At 34.6% G+C, this 15,898-nt stretch overlaps 2 protein-coding genes across 8 annotated transcripts; one reads left to right on the top strand and one right to left on the bottom strand.

The window, feature by feature from the left end:
* Positions 1 to 2,095: 2,095 nt before the first annotated feature.
* Positions 2,096 to 2,912, bottom strand: LOC113698882 (2S sulfur-rich seed storage protein 2-like). Its single transcript, XM_027218842.1, has 2 exons — positions 2,707 to 2,912; positions 2,096 to 2,195 (listed from the first exon to the last, which is right to left on the bottom strand). The coding sequence occupies exons 1-2, from the start codon at positions 2,910 to 2,912 to the stop codon at positions 2,096 to 2,098; spliced, it is 306 nt and encodes a 101-aa protein (XP_027074643.1).
* A 447-nt stretch (positions 2,913 to 3,359) lies between these two features.
* On the top strand, positions 3,360 to 15,335 carry LOC113700123 (heterogeneous nuclear ribonucleoprotein Q-like). 7 transcript variants are annotated; one of them, XM_072057086.1, is made up of 20 exons: positions 3,413 to 3,516; positions 3,605 to 3,650; positions 3,858 to 3,951; positions 4,281 to 4,345; positions 4,451 to 4,516; positions 4,676 to 4,747; positions 4,856 to 4,928; positions 5,232 to 5,269; positions 5,360 to 5,467; positions 7,281 to 7,400; positions 7,489 to 7,569; positions 7,646 to 7,714; positions 8,639 to 8,716; positions 8,843 to 9,001; positions 12,576 to 12,683; positions 13,509 to 13,577; positions 13,733 to 13,795; positions 13,895 to 14,052; positions 14,210 to 14,278; positions 14,761 to 15,335. In XM_072057086.1, exons 3-20 carry the CDS (start codon positions 3,927 to 3,929, stop codon positions 15,026 to 15,028), a joined length of 1,689 nt encoding a protein of 562 aa, XP_071913187.1. In that variant the 5' UTR covers positions 3,413 to 3,516; positions 3,605 to 3,650; positions 3,858 to 3,926; the 3' UTR covers positions 15,029 to 15,335. The 7 variants fall into 7 exon arrangements, 6 of the variants coding, with proteins under 6 accessions (XP_071913186.1, XP_071913190.1, XP_071913189.1 ...); XM_072057085.1 differs by lacking the exon at positions 3,605 to 3,650 and having other exon boundaries at positions 3,360 to 3,516; XR_011817633.1 differs by having other exon boundaries at positions 3,396 to 3,650; positions 14,141 to 14,278; positions 14,761 to 14,936.
* Positions 15,336 to 15,898: the final 563 nt, after the last annotated feature.

A 15,898-nucleotide genomic window follows, 5' to 3' on the forward strand; every position in this document is an offset into this window, starting at 1 on the left:
TTTTTTTTGCCATTCCGCGGATGACATTCTACAATTGAAGAATGAATGTTCTATGCTCTCTTCAGCGTCAGAGCATAGTATACACTCAGCAATGTTTTAAAAATCGGACCGTTAATTGAACCGGTGAAGTGAAAGGATCGAGGTTCAATCGGTTGGATCGGTTCAATTTCGGTTCAATGAATTTTTTGAAAAATAATTTAATAAATATATGTATGCACAAAATAAGACATGTAATGGACTAATTTAATACTTTATATGATGAAAAGTTTACTATTTTTTAATAACTTGAATTTTTAAAAATAAAATTTTTAAATTATAAGTTAAAACAAATAAATTTCATCTCAATTTCAATTATATCTAAATCCAACCCAAAAATATCACAATATTTTAAAATTATACAAAATTCACGTCTATGAGAATTTAGATATTGTGAACTTAAATTTTAATTTATGTTTTAGAATTTAGAGATTGCAATTTAAAAAAGAAAGTTTGGAGTTCAAAGGAAGCGAGAGATTCAAAAATAGAAATGTAAACTTGATATGAAACAAAAAAATGAGATAAAAGTGAGTGGTTGTAGCATTAAATAATTTGGGTTAAAGAAAAATAATTCTTTTTTAACTTTTTTCAATTTAATGGACAAAAATAAAATTAAAAGATGCAAGAAAACATCAATAAATTAAAAATAAAAAAATTTGATTAAAAAGGGAATGACAAAAGAAAAGAGAATAGAGATAGAGAGAGAGAGAGTTGAAAATTAAAAAGAAAGAGTCATGAGAGGATGAGATTTTGTAAAAAAAATAGAAAAAAGAAACATGAATGTTTGTTTTATATAAATAAGTTATCAAAAAAAACTAATAAGATGTGATGGTGCAACGGTTAATACATTGATCTTCTATTACAAAGGTCTTGAGTTTGAATCTTGATAGCTGCATTTTGCAACAAAAAAAAAAAAAAAAAAAAGAGGGAAAGTTGAAAACCGAAAAATCACCGGTTCAACCCGATTTGACGGTTTTCACGATTCGACCGATTTTCAGACAAAGTCAAACATGGCATAGAACCGGACCGGTGCCATGGCCGGTCCGGTTTTCAAAACATTGACACTCAGTCGACTCCAATGTCATTCCCCATTTCCTATCTCTTTGTATTTAACTTTCTTCTGCATTGCAACCACAATACAAGAGATAGGGAGCTTTTTGCTATACCGAGTTGTCAAGAGACTTGACAGTTTTATGCTGCGTCAAGAGTAGGGCTGCAAACGAATCGAGCCGCTCGCGAGCGGCTCGAGTCGAGCTCGACATTAATCGAGCTCGAGCCAGCTCGAGTCAAACTCGAGCTCGAACTCGAGCTCAGAACTCGGCTCGCGAGCTTGAATATATATATATTTTTTTTTATTTTTATTTTTATTTAATAATAAAATTACGTATATTATATATATATATTTTTTTATTTTTTATTTTCATAGTGAAATTACGGATATATCCTTAATATTTTATTATTTATTCAGAAAAAAAATATTATTTTATTTATTTTTTTTTAAAATAAAATTTTTTTATTTATTTTTTTCGAGCTCGAGCTCGACTCGACTCGACTTGATTCGAGTCGAGCTCGAGCTCGAAAATTGCCAGGTCGTCGAGCTCGAGCTTGATAAAATTTAGCTAAGGCTCGGCTCGATTAGCTCAAAGCTCGACTCGGCTCGGCTCGTTTGCAGCCCTAGTCAAGAGGCTTAACAGTTTTATGCTATGCAAAGAGACTAACAGTCTGGTTGTTTGCTTCACTGGACAGCTTTGTCCAGGCCAGATTATCCAAGAGAAATGAGGGCGAATGCTTGCTAAATTCTTGTGGCAAACTCCTATATGTCCCAACCCTCCAATGTAAAACTCATGTATGTCAAATTACCGGAAGGAAAAGGTTAAAAAATAAAAAATAAAACCTCCTGTATGTCATATTACCGATTACCGTGTAAAAAAAGGCGTACAAGAAAGGCTTGTAACAAAACCCCCCTAACACCAAAAAACAAAAATACCCCAAATCCCAGGGGCACCACTCCAAGCACATACTTTCTAAGTTTTCACCGGGCATTCTATCTAAGTACTAATCACAAGCAACGCCTGATTTTTTGTCTTCCTAATTGTAGAGTTTCTGACGACAATTTGTCGAGATTTGTACCTGCATGGGCATATGTTCCATTGTTACTGCTGACAAGGCATTAGTAAATCTTAAAGATTAGAATGCAGATTTCAATCTACCATTGAAAATATTTCGAAGAGCAAAAGTTTTCTAAATATAAGGAAATTAATACCAGCTTTTCCAGATTAGTTCTAGGTAGCTTTTGCGAACAAATTTAAACCGAATAAAGTTTATTCATTTCTGAGAGTACATGAACCTAATCTCGAATAATAAACTTCATAATCCAACACACACGATCATGTGTTAAGTAAGGTACAAGAGATAGTTCTCCAATCGTCTAGCTAAACAGCTAGATAACTAGATGAACTTTATTCAATCAACATGCACGCGATAACATGAAGATCTACCAGCCGGTGATACTCAATGGCCTTAAAGTTAGTAGATTCGGCACTGCTGGGGTCCCAAGTTGCACAGTAGCGGGAGGTATCTAGCCTTCTGCTTGACTTGTTGCATCTCCTGGCCTCCCTGTCCCTTCCAGCTCCTTCCTTGCTGCTGTTGCCGCCTAACTGCCGCTCTTACGGCCCGCATTGGCACTTCTCGTCGAAGTTCTGAAGTGCTTGGCAGCATTGTCTGAGGTGCTGCTGCTGCCGTCCCTGCTGGTTCATGATGTCCATCTCGAAAGGGCTCCCCTCGGATAAGTACTGCTGGCAATGTCGGAGCTGCTCAAATTGTTGTCGAATCTGCCGGCGGCATCTCTGCTGGGATTGACCCCCCCTAGTTCTCATCCTCCTCAACTAGGGTGGTTATGGTGGCTCTGAAGCTAGAGGCCTCAGCAAGAGCCAAGAAGGCTATCATGATAGCTGCCGCGATCATGGTCTTTACCATTGTGTTCACTACTTCACACCGTTCTGTCTATGGCTATGAAGTGGAGGATATGATCAAGTTGTACTTGGGTTTGCGTGGTGAAATTAAGGACCGAGGAGAGCAAAGGGTATTTGTAGGATCACTACATTTTATGTATTAAAATAAATATAAAAATTTAGAAAAAAAAAAAAAAAAGTTTAGAAGTTATTAAGAGAATTTCTGTTAAAAACCTCTTCTTGAATACATATAGATATAGATGTTACATGTACATATATATATATATGCGTGTGTGTGTGTATACACACATCCCATATGTTTTTTTTCGTTTGTTTGTTTGATTTAATTGTACGTATAGGACGGTAAAGGCGGCAAACCGGCAATAACTAACAAGGACATTATTGTAAAATCATCAAGCCAAACCATATTCGTTCAACCGAAAGATTCTGCGACCGGAACTACCGGCCTCTGCGCCTGCGGATTCAATAACTAGGGCTGCTCCATTCGCTAAATTCCTCAACCACCTTGGTTAATTAGCATCTTCACTATCTGAATTTATTACCCATGCATGATTCATCATATCTGACAAGTCGTCCATTATTTTCCTTTGCTCTAGTTTTCACTTCAATCAAAAGATATTTCCAGCCTTTATTCCTTCTTTGGTATTGTTACTTGAATTCCCTCGAAATCTATCGTTTTTCTTTTCTTTCATAGCACAAATCCAGCAAATGAGTATTATCCTCGTATTATGCTCCATCTCTTTCACTCTCGCACGGTTTTACCCTCGTATATTGCTTTAACTGGTTCGCTTGATCATCAAAATTTTCCGTTCTTTTTGCTTGATGGGAGAAGCATTTCTTTTTTTTCAGGGGTGTTGCTTTTGCTGGAGTTGAGAACCTTAAATCTGTTTTCGTGAATAGAAGCCTCCTCAGTGAGGGATGAGCCAGTTTGCTGAGCATCATGGTAAGCTTGTATTCAAATGTGCGTTGAAATTTCACTCTTCCAGTGCCTACTGCAGCAAGTGATTTCCTGATAGGACCGTTACTGAGCTTGTTAATTTCATCCTAAAAGTTTCTGTTTGGCAATAACTTGTACTAGTCAAAACAAACATGTCTTACAATTCGTTAATGCAACTTCTGTTATTTGTCAAGCTTCACTTGAGATGAAAAATCCGAGGTTATCTCTTTGTCTTGTTTGTATACTGGTTCATTTCGGTTTCTGTTTCTATTCAATTCTTCTCCTAGTGAAGTTGCCGACGGTTAATGGGAAAACTTTTGTTGGCTGAGATGCAGTTAAGGGTTCTGAAGTGTTTGTTGGCGGTTTGCCTCACACAGTGACTGAAAGTACTATCCATGAGGTTGGTTGTCCTTTCCAGGCTTTTCTGTCTTGAAATGAACGAATCAAGGATCGATTAACACATCCTTTACTTCTGCACGTAATTTTAGCATCTTTGCTTTTCCAGATATTCTCTCATTGTGGGGAAATTGTTGAAATACGTCTTATAAAGGATCAAAAAGGCAGCATAAAGGTTTGCTTAACATGTTTTTGTTGCTCTACTTGTTTCTGTTATCGACTATGATGCTCAACATTTCTTGTCTCTCGTCTCACTATCTCATAAAGAGAAATTAATCACACAAGCGGAAGAATGGAATCACATGGTTTCTCATTGTTATCTGTGGCATTTTAGGACTTTTGCTTTGTGCGTTTTGCAACAAAAGAGGCTGCTGAGAAGGCCGTGAGAGAAAAATCTGGATTTGTGGTAAATATTGCATCTTCTGCACCATACTTTGTTACTAATTGGATTGAAAATTGATTATGGATTTAGAATTCTTGTTGAACCATATTTCTTCTGACCTTTACGACTCAGCTAGATGGAAAGAAAATCGGTGTTCTCCCGTCTAAAGAGCAGGATACTTTGTTTTTCGGAAACCTCAATAAAGGTTCATTTCTTGCCTAATATCTGCTTGTAGAAGATTGCACACCAACTGCCATTTGCTTGTCCTCCCAGAGTTATTTGCTTTTGTCTTTCTGGTAAAAAAAAATACAGTTCACCATTTTCATGAAGTGTATGAAAATATGTTCCATATACATTTCTATTTATTGGTATCATGTGATTTAGTTGACAAGTGTTTCTTTATCTGGTCTTCTGTATGAACTTTTCCTTTGGTGCCAGATTGCACTTCTTTCATTCTATAGTTTTAAAGTTCTTAAACAGTACCTGATTGGTGCATTCTGTCTTGAAGGTTGGAGTACTTATGAATTTGAGGGAATTATACGTCAGGTACACCTCTGAGTTGCATACAGTTAATTAGTTGTATATAATTTCAAAGGTTACAAGACACCTTACCTGCATTTCCTTTTCTTAGTATAGGTTTTTCCTGATGTTATTTCTGTTGATCTTGCCTCACCGGTGGGAGAAACAAAATCTATAAAGCAACGAAATCGTGGTTTTGCTTTTGTGAAGTTCTCCTCTCATGCTGTAAGTTCTCTTTCCTGCCATCCTAATTTGCTCAATGAATCTTTACCCTAGCTGATCAGTGTTTCACATATGGGGATATTGTTTTTGACTCGTGTTGCTTGACTCGTTTTGCATCTCAAATCATACAGGCTAGAAGCTCAGGTTCGTGGTTTTGACTCTTGGTTCCAGTTGCTCCATATTCTTGTTAAAAGACAAAACAAGGATTATAATTCACTTCAATCTCCATAAAAATAAATGTTAAATCTGAATGATCCACTGAGGGTGGGTACTAAATCTGGGCTAACAGATGGTGCATTTGTTAATCTAAAACTTAGTGCATTAGCCTATCAATTAACTTTTCTGCTATGAAACACGAGAAATTTCTATACAAAATTATGAATCGTGATGACTAATTGATGGTCATCTTCATCAATGCATTATGATCTCTACCTTTAACGCTGATATATTATTTGCTTTACTCAAACATTGTTCAGCAGGTCCAATCTTGTTCTTTTGTCAATATTTTCTCAGATTTAGCTGATTTACTAAGAAATTTTATTTTCCTTTTCTGATTAAAAGCTGCATCTGATAAGTATCTTCTTCATAATCTTTTCCAGACTTTCTCTGTTGAATCTTAAACCGAGTTCGTTTAGGCTCAATATTTGTCTCCTCCATAGTTTATTACTTGTAACTCTTGCTGTGGGAGTGGGTTAAATCTCAGGATTCTACAGACATCTCTCTTAGATTTTAAAAAATGTTTCATCATCAATATTCCATTGGCCTCTATAAGATGTTGAGATATAAGTTTTGTACATACCCTCTCTTAAGCAGTGCAAGTTGTTCTCTGCTTATTGTCCTCTAATGAATGATGGGTGGATAACTTTGACGATCATTGGATCGAAAGCTACCATTCTCCCTGATCTTATGCAAAAGATTAAATAATAAGAAGCAATCACACTGCTTAAAACACAAATTATTGGAGAATAATTTATGGCATATTTCTCATGCTCCCAATTTTCTGTAATCTGTAATATGCTTGTAACATTTACTTGAGAAGTTGTGCCAATAAATTATAAAATCATACGTTGGACTGAGGGTGTTAACACAATCTAAAAGCAAAGTTTGCTTCCAAACTATGACATCTTTATCTTTGCAATCTTTCTCAAACCATGTGTTTCTTAAAGCTAGTTCTGTTTCATCTCCTCAACTTTCTGTCGTCGTATAGTTTCCTTAAATACACTCCTTCATATCTTGATTCTTAAATTACCAGTGCTTTTATTTTGTTGGATTAATATCTTTGAATTGTCAAAAACTATATCAGTAAGATGTCCCATCTCTTTTTTAAAATCACTTGCGTTATGAATCTGATGTCACCTATTTTTTGTTCTTCCAAATGCTTGGCATAGCTTTTTCTGATTCTACCTGAAGTTTTTCATGAACCCTTGTTCCTTGAGTATATTTCTTTGAACTTCTGATTTGGACTAGGTCTCTTCTACTTCTTATCCTCTTAAGCAAGATGCTTTATGATTAAACTTGTCGTGAGGTAGTTTCGCATCCCTGTTCAATTCTGTTAAGATTATTTCAAGATAGCTAAAAAATAACCTTGGTTGTTGATGCATGATTTCTGCATCTTTGCCAATCAATATAATGCTTCTGATTATGCAATCTTTCCACTTCGAATCTAATCATAAGAATAAATACAGATGAGGGAAGATTATGAATCCAAAATCTCTACCTTGTTAATTTAGATATAACATTCTCCAGCTTACAAAATCCAAAGACTATAGTTGATTCAGAAATTTGAACCTGCCTCCTTCAAAATTCTCAAAAACAGGCCGCTGCGAGGGCATTTCGGGTTGGTTCGAAAGCAGATTTTATGCTTGGTGGTAATCTGCATCCAGCTGTTCAATGGGTTGAGGATCAACCTGAAATTGATCCAGCTGCCCTAGCCAAGGTCCTTGAACTACATATTTCTTTTTCTAAGGCATGCTGTCTTCAACTCGTGTTTTGATGTCTTACCATAGAACTCTCTGCGATTTCAGATCAAAATTGCATTTATCAGGAACCTTCCATTTAGTGCTGATGAAAACTATTTGAAGAAATTATTTGAGCCTTTCGGAGAGGTTGGTTAATTGCAACTTGAATTTGAAATTTTGGTGATTCAATTGATGATTGATGCTGAAATCATCATGCTTTCAGATAGAAAAAGTAGTGCTGTGGAGAAAGGGTAGCTCCCCTGTTGGGTTTGTCCACTTTACCAAACGAGCAGTAAGTTGGCCTTTTATTACTCTTCATATATCTGGCATACATCAGTTCAGTGTTGTGACATATTTTCTGAGTATGTCTAAAATTGCAATGACTTGTATGGTAATTTCTTTTGCCAGGGGGAATTAAGGCGAACGGGATTTCTTTATTCTATGTTATGAACAAGTGTGCATCTTATTGTGTCAACTGAATTCTACTTTTTTTAGAGGAGTCATTTGAAGGTTTATTAAAAAAAAGATGGAGGGAACTGACAACAATGAAATACAGAATGAGCATCTTGGTGGTTTGAGGAAAGTAAATTGCTAGGCTAACAGTTGTTTCATTTGGCATGATAAGTAGTAAATAGGTTGATAGTGATTCCAGGATAGTAAAGGTCATGAGGCTCAGTAATTTTCATGTCCACTATAAGTATTGAATATTTTTCTTCAAGGCGCTTACAGATTTTGGGGATTTTGATTTCTATTGCATTTCTTTCACCCGACCCCCCCTCTCTGTCTCTCTCTCACACACACACACCCATCATGGTTGAATTGTACTCTAGACTTGTCTATTTATAGCTGTTTGAAGTTTGACCTGGTTAGCAATACATTCTTATTGCTTCCAGTTTCTCCTCTAATGCTGCCCTTTTTAATTGGAAGTTAGAACTGCAAATCATTTTGGCTGGCATTCTTACCTAGCAAAATGATTTGAATGTATAACTCAGAAAGGTTCAGTGTGGGTTTTTCCTTTTTTTTTTTTTTTGTTTTGACATGATGTCCTCTTTCCAATGAAAATGCAGTATCAATTTTACTTGAACTCATGGTGTTTGAATTTTTGCGTGGTATTTTCAAGTTAAGTGGCAACCGTTTTGTCAAAAAAAATAAAGAATCTAGTCTGGCGGGAATGTGATTTTAACTACATGACTCGTTTTCTCAATTATGATAATAGGATCTTGAAAATGCTATAAGGGGAATGAATGGGAAGACAGTACAATGGCCTAGAGGAGGTCCAACGTCTATGCTTTCGGTAATTAAAGCTGCTCTTATCTTAGATCACTTACTGATTCAACTGCAGGAGTGAATTCATATTAGTGAGATGTATTAGGGTTATTCCGAATAAGATTTATTGGGGTTAACTACTGTTTGGTAACAGATAGAAGTAGCAAGGCCAATTGACAGAAGCAAGAAGCGCTTACGTGACGACTCACACGAGAAAAAAGCAAATAAGGTTCCAAGTCACACCCCAAGTGCCAATTTGGGAATTCCTTTGTCCAGTGATTGTACATCTGGTTCGCAAAAGGTGGCTCAAAAGGTAATGCACCTCTAGAGCTTGAGTCTGCCATTCCATGTCTAACATTAGTTATTTATCCTTCATAATCTGGCTTTGGTAGAGCAAATTGTACACATGAAAGCTCCCAAACTTAGGATTTATGTAGAGGTAGCAACTTGGATCCATATCCATTTATCCATCCAAATAAACCAAGCTTAAATGGATAGGGATGATTAAGAAAAATTTAATGACTTTACATGGATGACCATTTAAACCCAACCACACAAGTACATTTATATGGATTACCATGTCATCCATATAAATCCACCTATCAAAGAAAGAATAGGCTTGGACTAGCAAAGTAGATTTAACCCTATACAATGATGGCTTCACGCCAACCCAGCTGTACATCTGTTACTTTCGTTGTGGGTCTGTAATACTAGCTTTAATGATAAAACATCACCGTTAAAGTGGGTTCTACACAGTAAAGACATCACAAGAATTGGAAGTCTGGAGAGATTGGGAATTAAAAAACAGCAGTCAAAATGTTGATAAGAAGCCTTGTCAATTTATTAATACAGTGAAAAAATCCTTTTGTTTTTGTGGCTTTATTTCATCTCTTTTCATAATTCCCCTTAGTTGCTAATTATGTGTTCTTCCACTATATACATTCTCAAGTACTGAACTCCTTGAAAGCAAAAGGTTCACCTTTTTGCTACAATTTTTTTTTTCAATTAACTACTAGAATTTTACCCATGCCTTAGCACGGTCTTTTTTATTTATTTATTGTGAATTTATACAAATATGAATAATTTAAATATAAAAATTAACAACAGTTCTACATGCTCATTCATATTAATTTTAATGTTCAATTATTTACTAATTTTTAAAAATTTGTTTACATTCTTTCACTATAATATGATAGTATATATCAAATAATGTACCCCATATCCAAGACTTGGTAGATATTCTTTTTTTTATAAATATTCTTTTAGATAATTTAAATTTTTATAAAGACCATAAACCTAGAATTATATATTCATACTTAATTAAGTAGAAAAAAATCGATTAATCCATTTTTCAAGTTCAATAAATACTCAATTTTCAATAATATTGGTAAATCTGTCGGTGTAACAGTTAATTTTCTTTTTTACACTAAGTTAATTCAAAATTAAGAAAAGATGATAAACAATTTGAATACTAATCAATGATATGGTGATGACAGGAAGTAATTCATGGGATATGTAAGATTTCAATAATTGTTATTTAAAAAGGTTTTACTATATTTCTATGTAATAATTTGGTAGAAAGCATATATCATTAAGATAAGATTAGTTATTTTTTAAAGTTATTTTAAAATTAAAGATAATTTTTAAGCATATAATGTAATCATTGTAATAATTTGATAGAAAGCAGATACCATTAAGATAAGATTAGTTGTTTTTTAAAATTATTTTAAAATTAGAGATAATTTTTAAACATGTAATATAATTCAAATAGGATTCAATATGGGTAAAATCCAAGTAACCCATAATCCGTTAATTCTCTTCAATTAGGCATGCCACATAGGAGTGAGAAAGACTGTGATTAAAATAGCTACTTTCATATAAATATATATATATATATATATATATATAGATTCCAATAAGATGCTTTATCTAAATTTTATGGCAATATTAGGATACAGTTCAAGTCAGAGAATTTATAGATAACATTCATATGGTCAAATTTCTACTACTAGTTTTCTGGTGGAGGTATGGGATAAATTTGGACAATTTTAGTAATCTAGAGTTTTAGGGTTAAGTTATAGGATCTTTGTAATAGGTGCCCAATGGGCACTCGTTAAAACACCTAAATCACATCTGAATTACTATGTAAATACACGCACTCATATTTATTGCACCCACTGAATTGTGACACTTTCCCGAATTAGATACACTTATTTAAAAAAACTAACACATGAGACCTTTCTTAGTCTTAATGACCCATTAGCCGAACTGTAAATTCTAATATTTTCTAATGAATTCTTTCATAAGAATCTAACGTCTTGTGTTTTGTTTTTCATTGATTATACAAGAAATTTAAAATGTCCATTGTTAATTATACGTGACTAGCTTATGTCATGTTGAAACTCAAAATTGACATGAGTTTCTTATTGGTAACATAATCCATGCAAAATTTTCTATTGTAAAAGTATAAGCTGATTTATTTGCAATACAACTAAAGTAATTTTGGAATCTTAACTATTGGAGATTTGGACCCAAGGAAATTTTTTCCAAGTTAATTAGGAAACAATAAATGTGGAGCGTAAATTAGAGTGGTGAATCAATTTATACATAGGTAAATCTTTTATACACTGATTGCATATACACTGGCAACTGCTACATGTGTAAACTTTGGAATTTAACTCCAAACCGGGATGATGTAGCATGAATAAAGATTCACTAGAGTGTGTGTGTGTGTTCTGAATTGTAAGGGAAAAGCAAAAACAAGAAATGCAGAAAAAAGGTACACAAAAAATTTTTATGAAACAGCTTCTGAAAATGAGAAAAAGTCCAAGGAACAAGGAGTACAGAAATTTGTTTGGATTGTAGACAGAGAGCTATTATATTTCCTGAAGTTCAAAAAGATCACCAATGAAAAGATGTGAAAGTGCTGTGAGTGCAGCCATTGGAACTGTTAAATTGTTAAATGGGTGGATTGTGGTTTTGCTGTATCTATTTAAATCCTATCCATTTAGATTCATTTGTTTAACGGTTGTAATTGGATTGGATTAATTGCATCCACCAACCATTTAAGAAAAACCATTTATCCATTTTGCCACCTCTAGATTTATCTTGTTTCACCTCCTACAAAGTGAGCCTTTTATACCTAGACATGTGCTTTTATGGTTCTGAAAATCAAATTGGCAAGCATTGGTTTCACAGAACAAGCAGACTATGAAGAAAACTATACTTGACTGGAATCCTAAGCATTTAGTGAAATGCTCTGGAAAAATAATAGGCCCCAAAAAACTAGGTTTTTAAATTTCAGAAATTACATGGATCTGAAAGTTGAGGGGAGAAACATTGATTGCATTCACAACCCACTTTGTTTCCATAATATGCATGTATGGTGCTGTGCTGTTGGCTGATGTTTTTTAATCTAAATGCACCTGGAAATGGGATGCATGACATATTTTTGTCAGTGGTGCGTTTTTCTTTTAACATAATTGTTTTGCTTTTAACCTTTGGTAGTCTAGCTCTCCTTGTTCCTTTGTGAAATGATATTCTAGTTTTCAAATTTTTTCCTGTGTCCAGGTATCCCTTGTTGTCTTGTTTAGTTGAATTTACCTGAGCAATTGTAGATGATATTGTTGCTTGATATGCTCATGTCATGTGAAAGAAATAGAAATAACGAAATGCAGGAATGGTTATGCAGTTCGGCCAGGATTGAGCTATAGCTGGCGAGTTGACCTTATTTCCCTGTTTGCATATGATAGATTTTGGTTGCAAAGTGTGGAGACTGTTTGAAAATTTGGATAGCCTGTCATCAATTTTTAGTTGTCAAGTTGTTAATTCTGATAACTGAATTAAGCTAAACTGAAGTTGGTGTTTCTTTTTCATTGTGACATCAGGAAGTTGAGTATGAGGATCCTTATGAAGTGGCTGTACTGTTATTACCTTTAAGCGTCAGAGAACGGCTACTTAGGATATTGCGACTTGGTATTGCTACTCGATTTGATGTAAGTTTTAGAGCTAAATGTAAGCTTTAATATTAATGCTTTGTTAGACATCATTATATTGCTGGAGCTTTAGTGAGAAATGTTAAATTGACTTGAATGCTGTAAATTTTTTGCTTGCATCTTACAAAAAACATCCAGAAGTCCTGTTTGATTGGGTGGAGCTGACTTCCAAATCAATATCATCTGTTAGATCTTCATGAACTAAAGACATTACGAATATATCTGATGAAGTAACTTGAAATCTAACTGCATGTGCTGTTAAAGTTCCAAGTTAGATTGTAAAGTTTTATTGCCTTAAAATGGTGTGCATTGATTGTATATCCTGCTGCTTCAAAGAATTTCACATTAGAGAGCAGCCCACTGGTATTGCTACTCCGAAAGTCAAGGCAGGAACATGTTATGCTATATTTTAGGTGAGAAGCAATTGGGCACTTAGCAAAGAATGAGCAATTAATTGGCTACTGAAATATTTAGTTATTAGTCTGTTGAATGATAACATGTACATAGATCTGGTGCACTTATTGTTTGGATAGATATTATAAGCGTTGAATGTAATTTTGTTTGATGATATTTATAATTCATTAGTGTCCATTTTCTGTTTATTCTTATGGAAAATCATGATGAAGTTATATAGTATATTTGCTTAAAAACTTTCCATTGGCTTGCTGTTTGGTTTTGTTCTGTGCATTCTCCTTCAATAAGTTTTGTTCAAAGTTCTTTCAGTCTTTTCAATAATGACAACTGAGAAAGTATGAGCTCTTGAGGTCACCGTATTAGCTATTATTGCTGTATTCCGCCTAAAGTTTGATGTGTTATAATTGGCAGATTGACATTCAAAACTTGACCAGTCTCAAAAAACTACCTGAATCCGCTGCTATATCTGTCCTTGACCAGGTTCAGCTTTGTCAAAATGTGTGAATTATTCAAATTATCAACTATTAGATATATCCATATCTCGTCTTTTGTGTATTTACAGTTGGAATTTGAATATTTAAAGCTGCTTTTTTTTAATTACTTCGATAATTACTTTCTCATGTCTTCCTCTATAGTTTATGTTATCAGGAGCAGACAAAGAAAACAGAGGAGTTTATCTTGCCGCATTAATTTCTAGGGTATTTGTCCTGCAATCATATTAGGCATTTGATGCTTTTGGTTTTGCAACTGTTGACATGCAGTAGTGATTAATTGAACAACTTATCTTCTGGATGTAGCATCAGGTTGACCAGCTGCTTCTGGGTCGATCTCCAGGTGGTTTGTCAAGGGTAGGAGATCTTATTAAGAGTGATGTGGCTATTTCCAGCTTCTCCAGTAGAGTTCATTTGCCAGTTGATGATTCTTTTATCCCTCATGTGGGCTCGACACGGTCTAGGTTTGTCCTTTTCCTTATAATTACTACCAGCACAATAAATCTTGATAAGCCACCATCTGTTAGAACAGTTCCCCTGGATGGGTTGCAGTACCTAAGTCTATGGGTATTACAAGGTGCAATCTTTTCCACCACTTCCTGATTTTCGATTGCTTTCCAGCTTCATTAGTCAAGTCCATTTCCCAGTTGTGGATTCTCTTGCCTCACCTGCATACTTGTCAGTGCCCAGGTTAGTGTTTCATACTTTTCTTGAACTTGATTTCATGGCTTGTGTTGGCTTATCTTCTTTATCCCTTGCAATGGGCTTCTTGCACGTGTTGCATTTCTTCCACTTAAAATATTTTCTGAATTGATGATCGTTCAAGATTTTCTCCCAAAAAAATTATTTTTTATTTTTATTTCGGAGGTGTCTTTGTTCTAATGCCAATATTTGGTGCATTGATCGAACATACCTTTCAAACTTTTGTCAATAATAAATATGAACTTTCTTGTCTCGTCTATTTCTGTATATGCCATTCTCGACAAGAAGTAGATATGAAGCTGTCGTCTTGACTAATATGATCTGACAATGGAACTTTTGCTTTTACATGTAACATGGGGAAGTAATTGTAGGAACTTGTGGCTATGTTAATGCTCTGCTTTATTGAATAATAGGTCTACCATGCCTTTTAAAGGTGTTGGTGCTATCAGTTCATGGGTTGTTCTTTGCAGGTCAGGCAACTATGTGCCCCGCTATTCTGCATTAGTTTCCGACTATCCCATAATGACTCGAGAATCGGTTGAACTAACAAAAGAGGCGAGCTCTTCACCTTTGCAGCCTTGCGGAAGATTGACGTTGGATCCCCAAATAACAGAAATGGCTGATCGTCCACCTCGTCGGCCCCAAATCAGATTCGACCCTTTGACTGGCGAACCATACAAATTTGACCCTTTCACAGGTGAACGAATCCTTCCAGATAATCCACAGCACCGTTTTTAAAGGTATCATGATCCTCAATGTCGAGATGCTGGTTGCTTTTAAGCAGCCATGGCGGATCTCACCTTTTGACAGCGTCTATAAATGGTACGTCTGTTTGGGCCATTTTCTTCCAGATTAATATTTATTGATTTTTATGTATGTTGCTTAATTAATAAATGCCTGAGTAAGTAGTTTAGAGATTCCAGTTTTTATTAATTTCAGTTGAATTATGGAAGTCCGTCAGAATTTTGATATTTGAACTCGTGCATGTTCCTCAAGCGTACAATTCTGTATTAATGGATATACCAAATAACGGTAGCTTATGTTACGACTCGATAAATGGTCAAAACCTTAAATTTCTCGTTTTCATTCCTATCTGACACCCTGGGGAACTTTGAGAATCTTGAAAGGGATGTCTTCACTTGCACCGTACATTAAGCCAAGTCAAGTGCCCCTGGTAAAATTGGTATTAGCATGTTGAGAAGACTTGACCAAATTAAATTAGAAGACCTCAACTAAGCTTGTAATGAGTCGGACTTTTATTAAGTTTAGACTCAATTTATTTAATTTGTAACATTTTTGGATTTTTGGGTTAATAAATGTGATGATCATATTTAGTTCACCAAATATTCGGACTTAATTTAAACTCACTTATTACTCCTTAATTTTTTTAATATAATTACTATTGAGTTGTAAAATTAATTTAAAATTAACAGAACTATAACATTAAAACTAAATATGAACAAGTAATAGTTCTTAAAAATTACATATACTAAGAATTTTTCAACAATATTTATATCTAATTCGTTTAAAGTACATGAAAAATAATAATAAAATTTATGATCATAAATCCAATACATCTTCAAAGGCTGGAACTTCTTCATAACTTTG

This window comes from Coffea arabica, chromosome 7c (genome assembly GCF_036785885.1).
Source record: "Coffea arabica cultivar ET-39 chromosome 7c, Coffea Arabica ET-39 HiFi, whole genome shotgun sequence".
Taxonomy (NCBI): domain Eukaryota; kingdom Viridiplantae; phylum Streptophyta; class Magnoliopsida; order Gentianales; family Rubiaceae; genus Coffea; species Coffea arabica.

Excerpts from the sequence above, each read along its gene's own strand:
- LOC113698882 (XM_027218842.1), bottom strand. The coding sequence starts at position 2,912 with ATGAGAACTAGGGGGGGTCAATCCCAGCAGAGATGCCGCCGGCAGATT. Across the intron at positions 2,196-2,706 it reads GAGAAGTGCCAATGCGGGCC|CAGTAACAATGGAACATATG; the intron begins GTAAGAGCGGCA and ends ATGCCTTGTCAG.
- LOC113700123 (XM_072057085.1), top strand. The coding sequence starts at position 3,927 with ATGAGCCAGTTTGCTGAGCATCATG. Across the intron at positions 3,952-4,280 it reads CCAGTTTGCTGAGCATCATG|TTAAGGGTTCTGAAGTGTTT; the intron begins GTAAGCTTGTAT and ends GCTGAGATGCAG. Across the intron at positions 4,346-4,450 it reads CTGAAAGTACTATCCATGAG|ATATTCTCTCATTGTGGGGA; the intron begins GTTGGTTGTCCT and ends TTGCTTTTCCAG.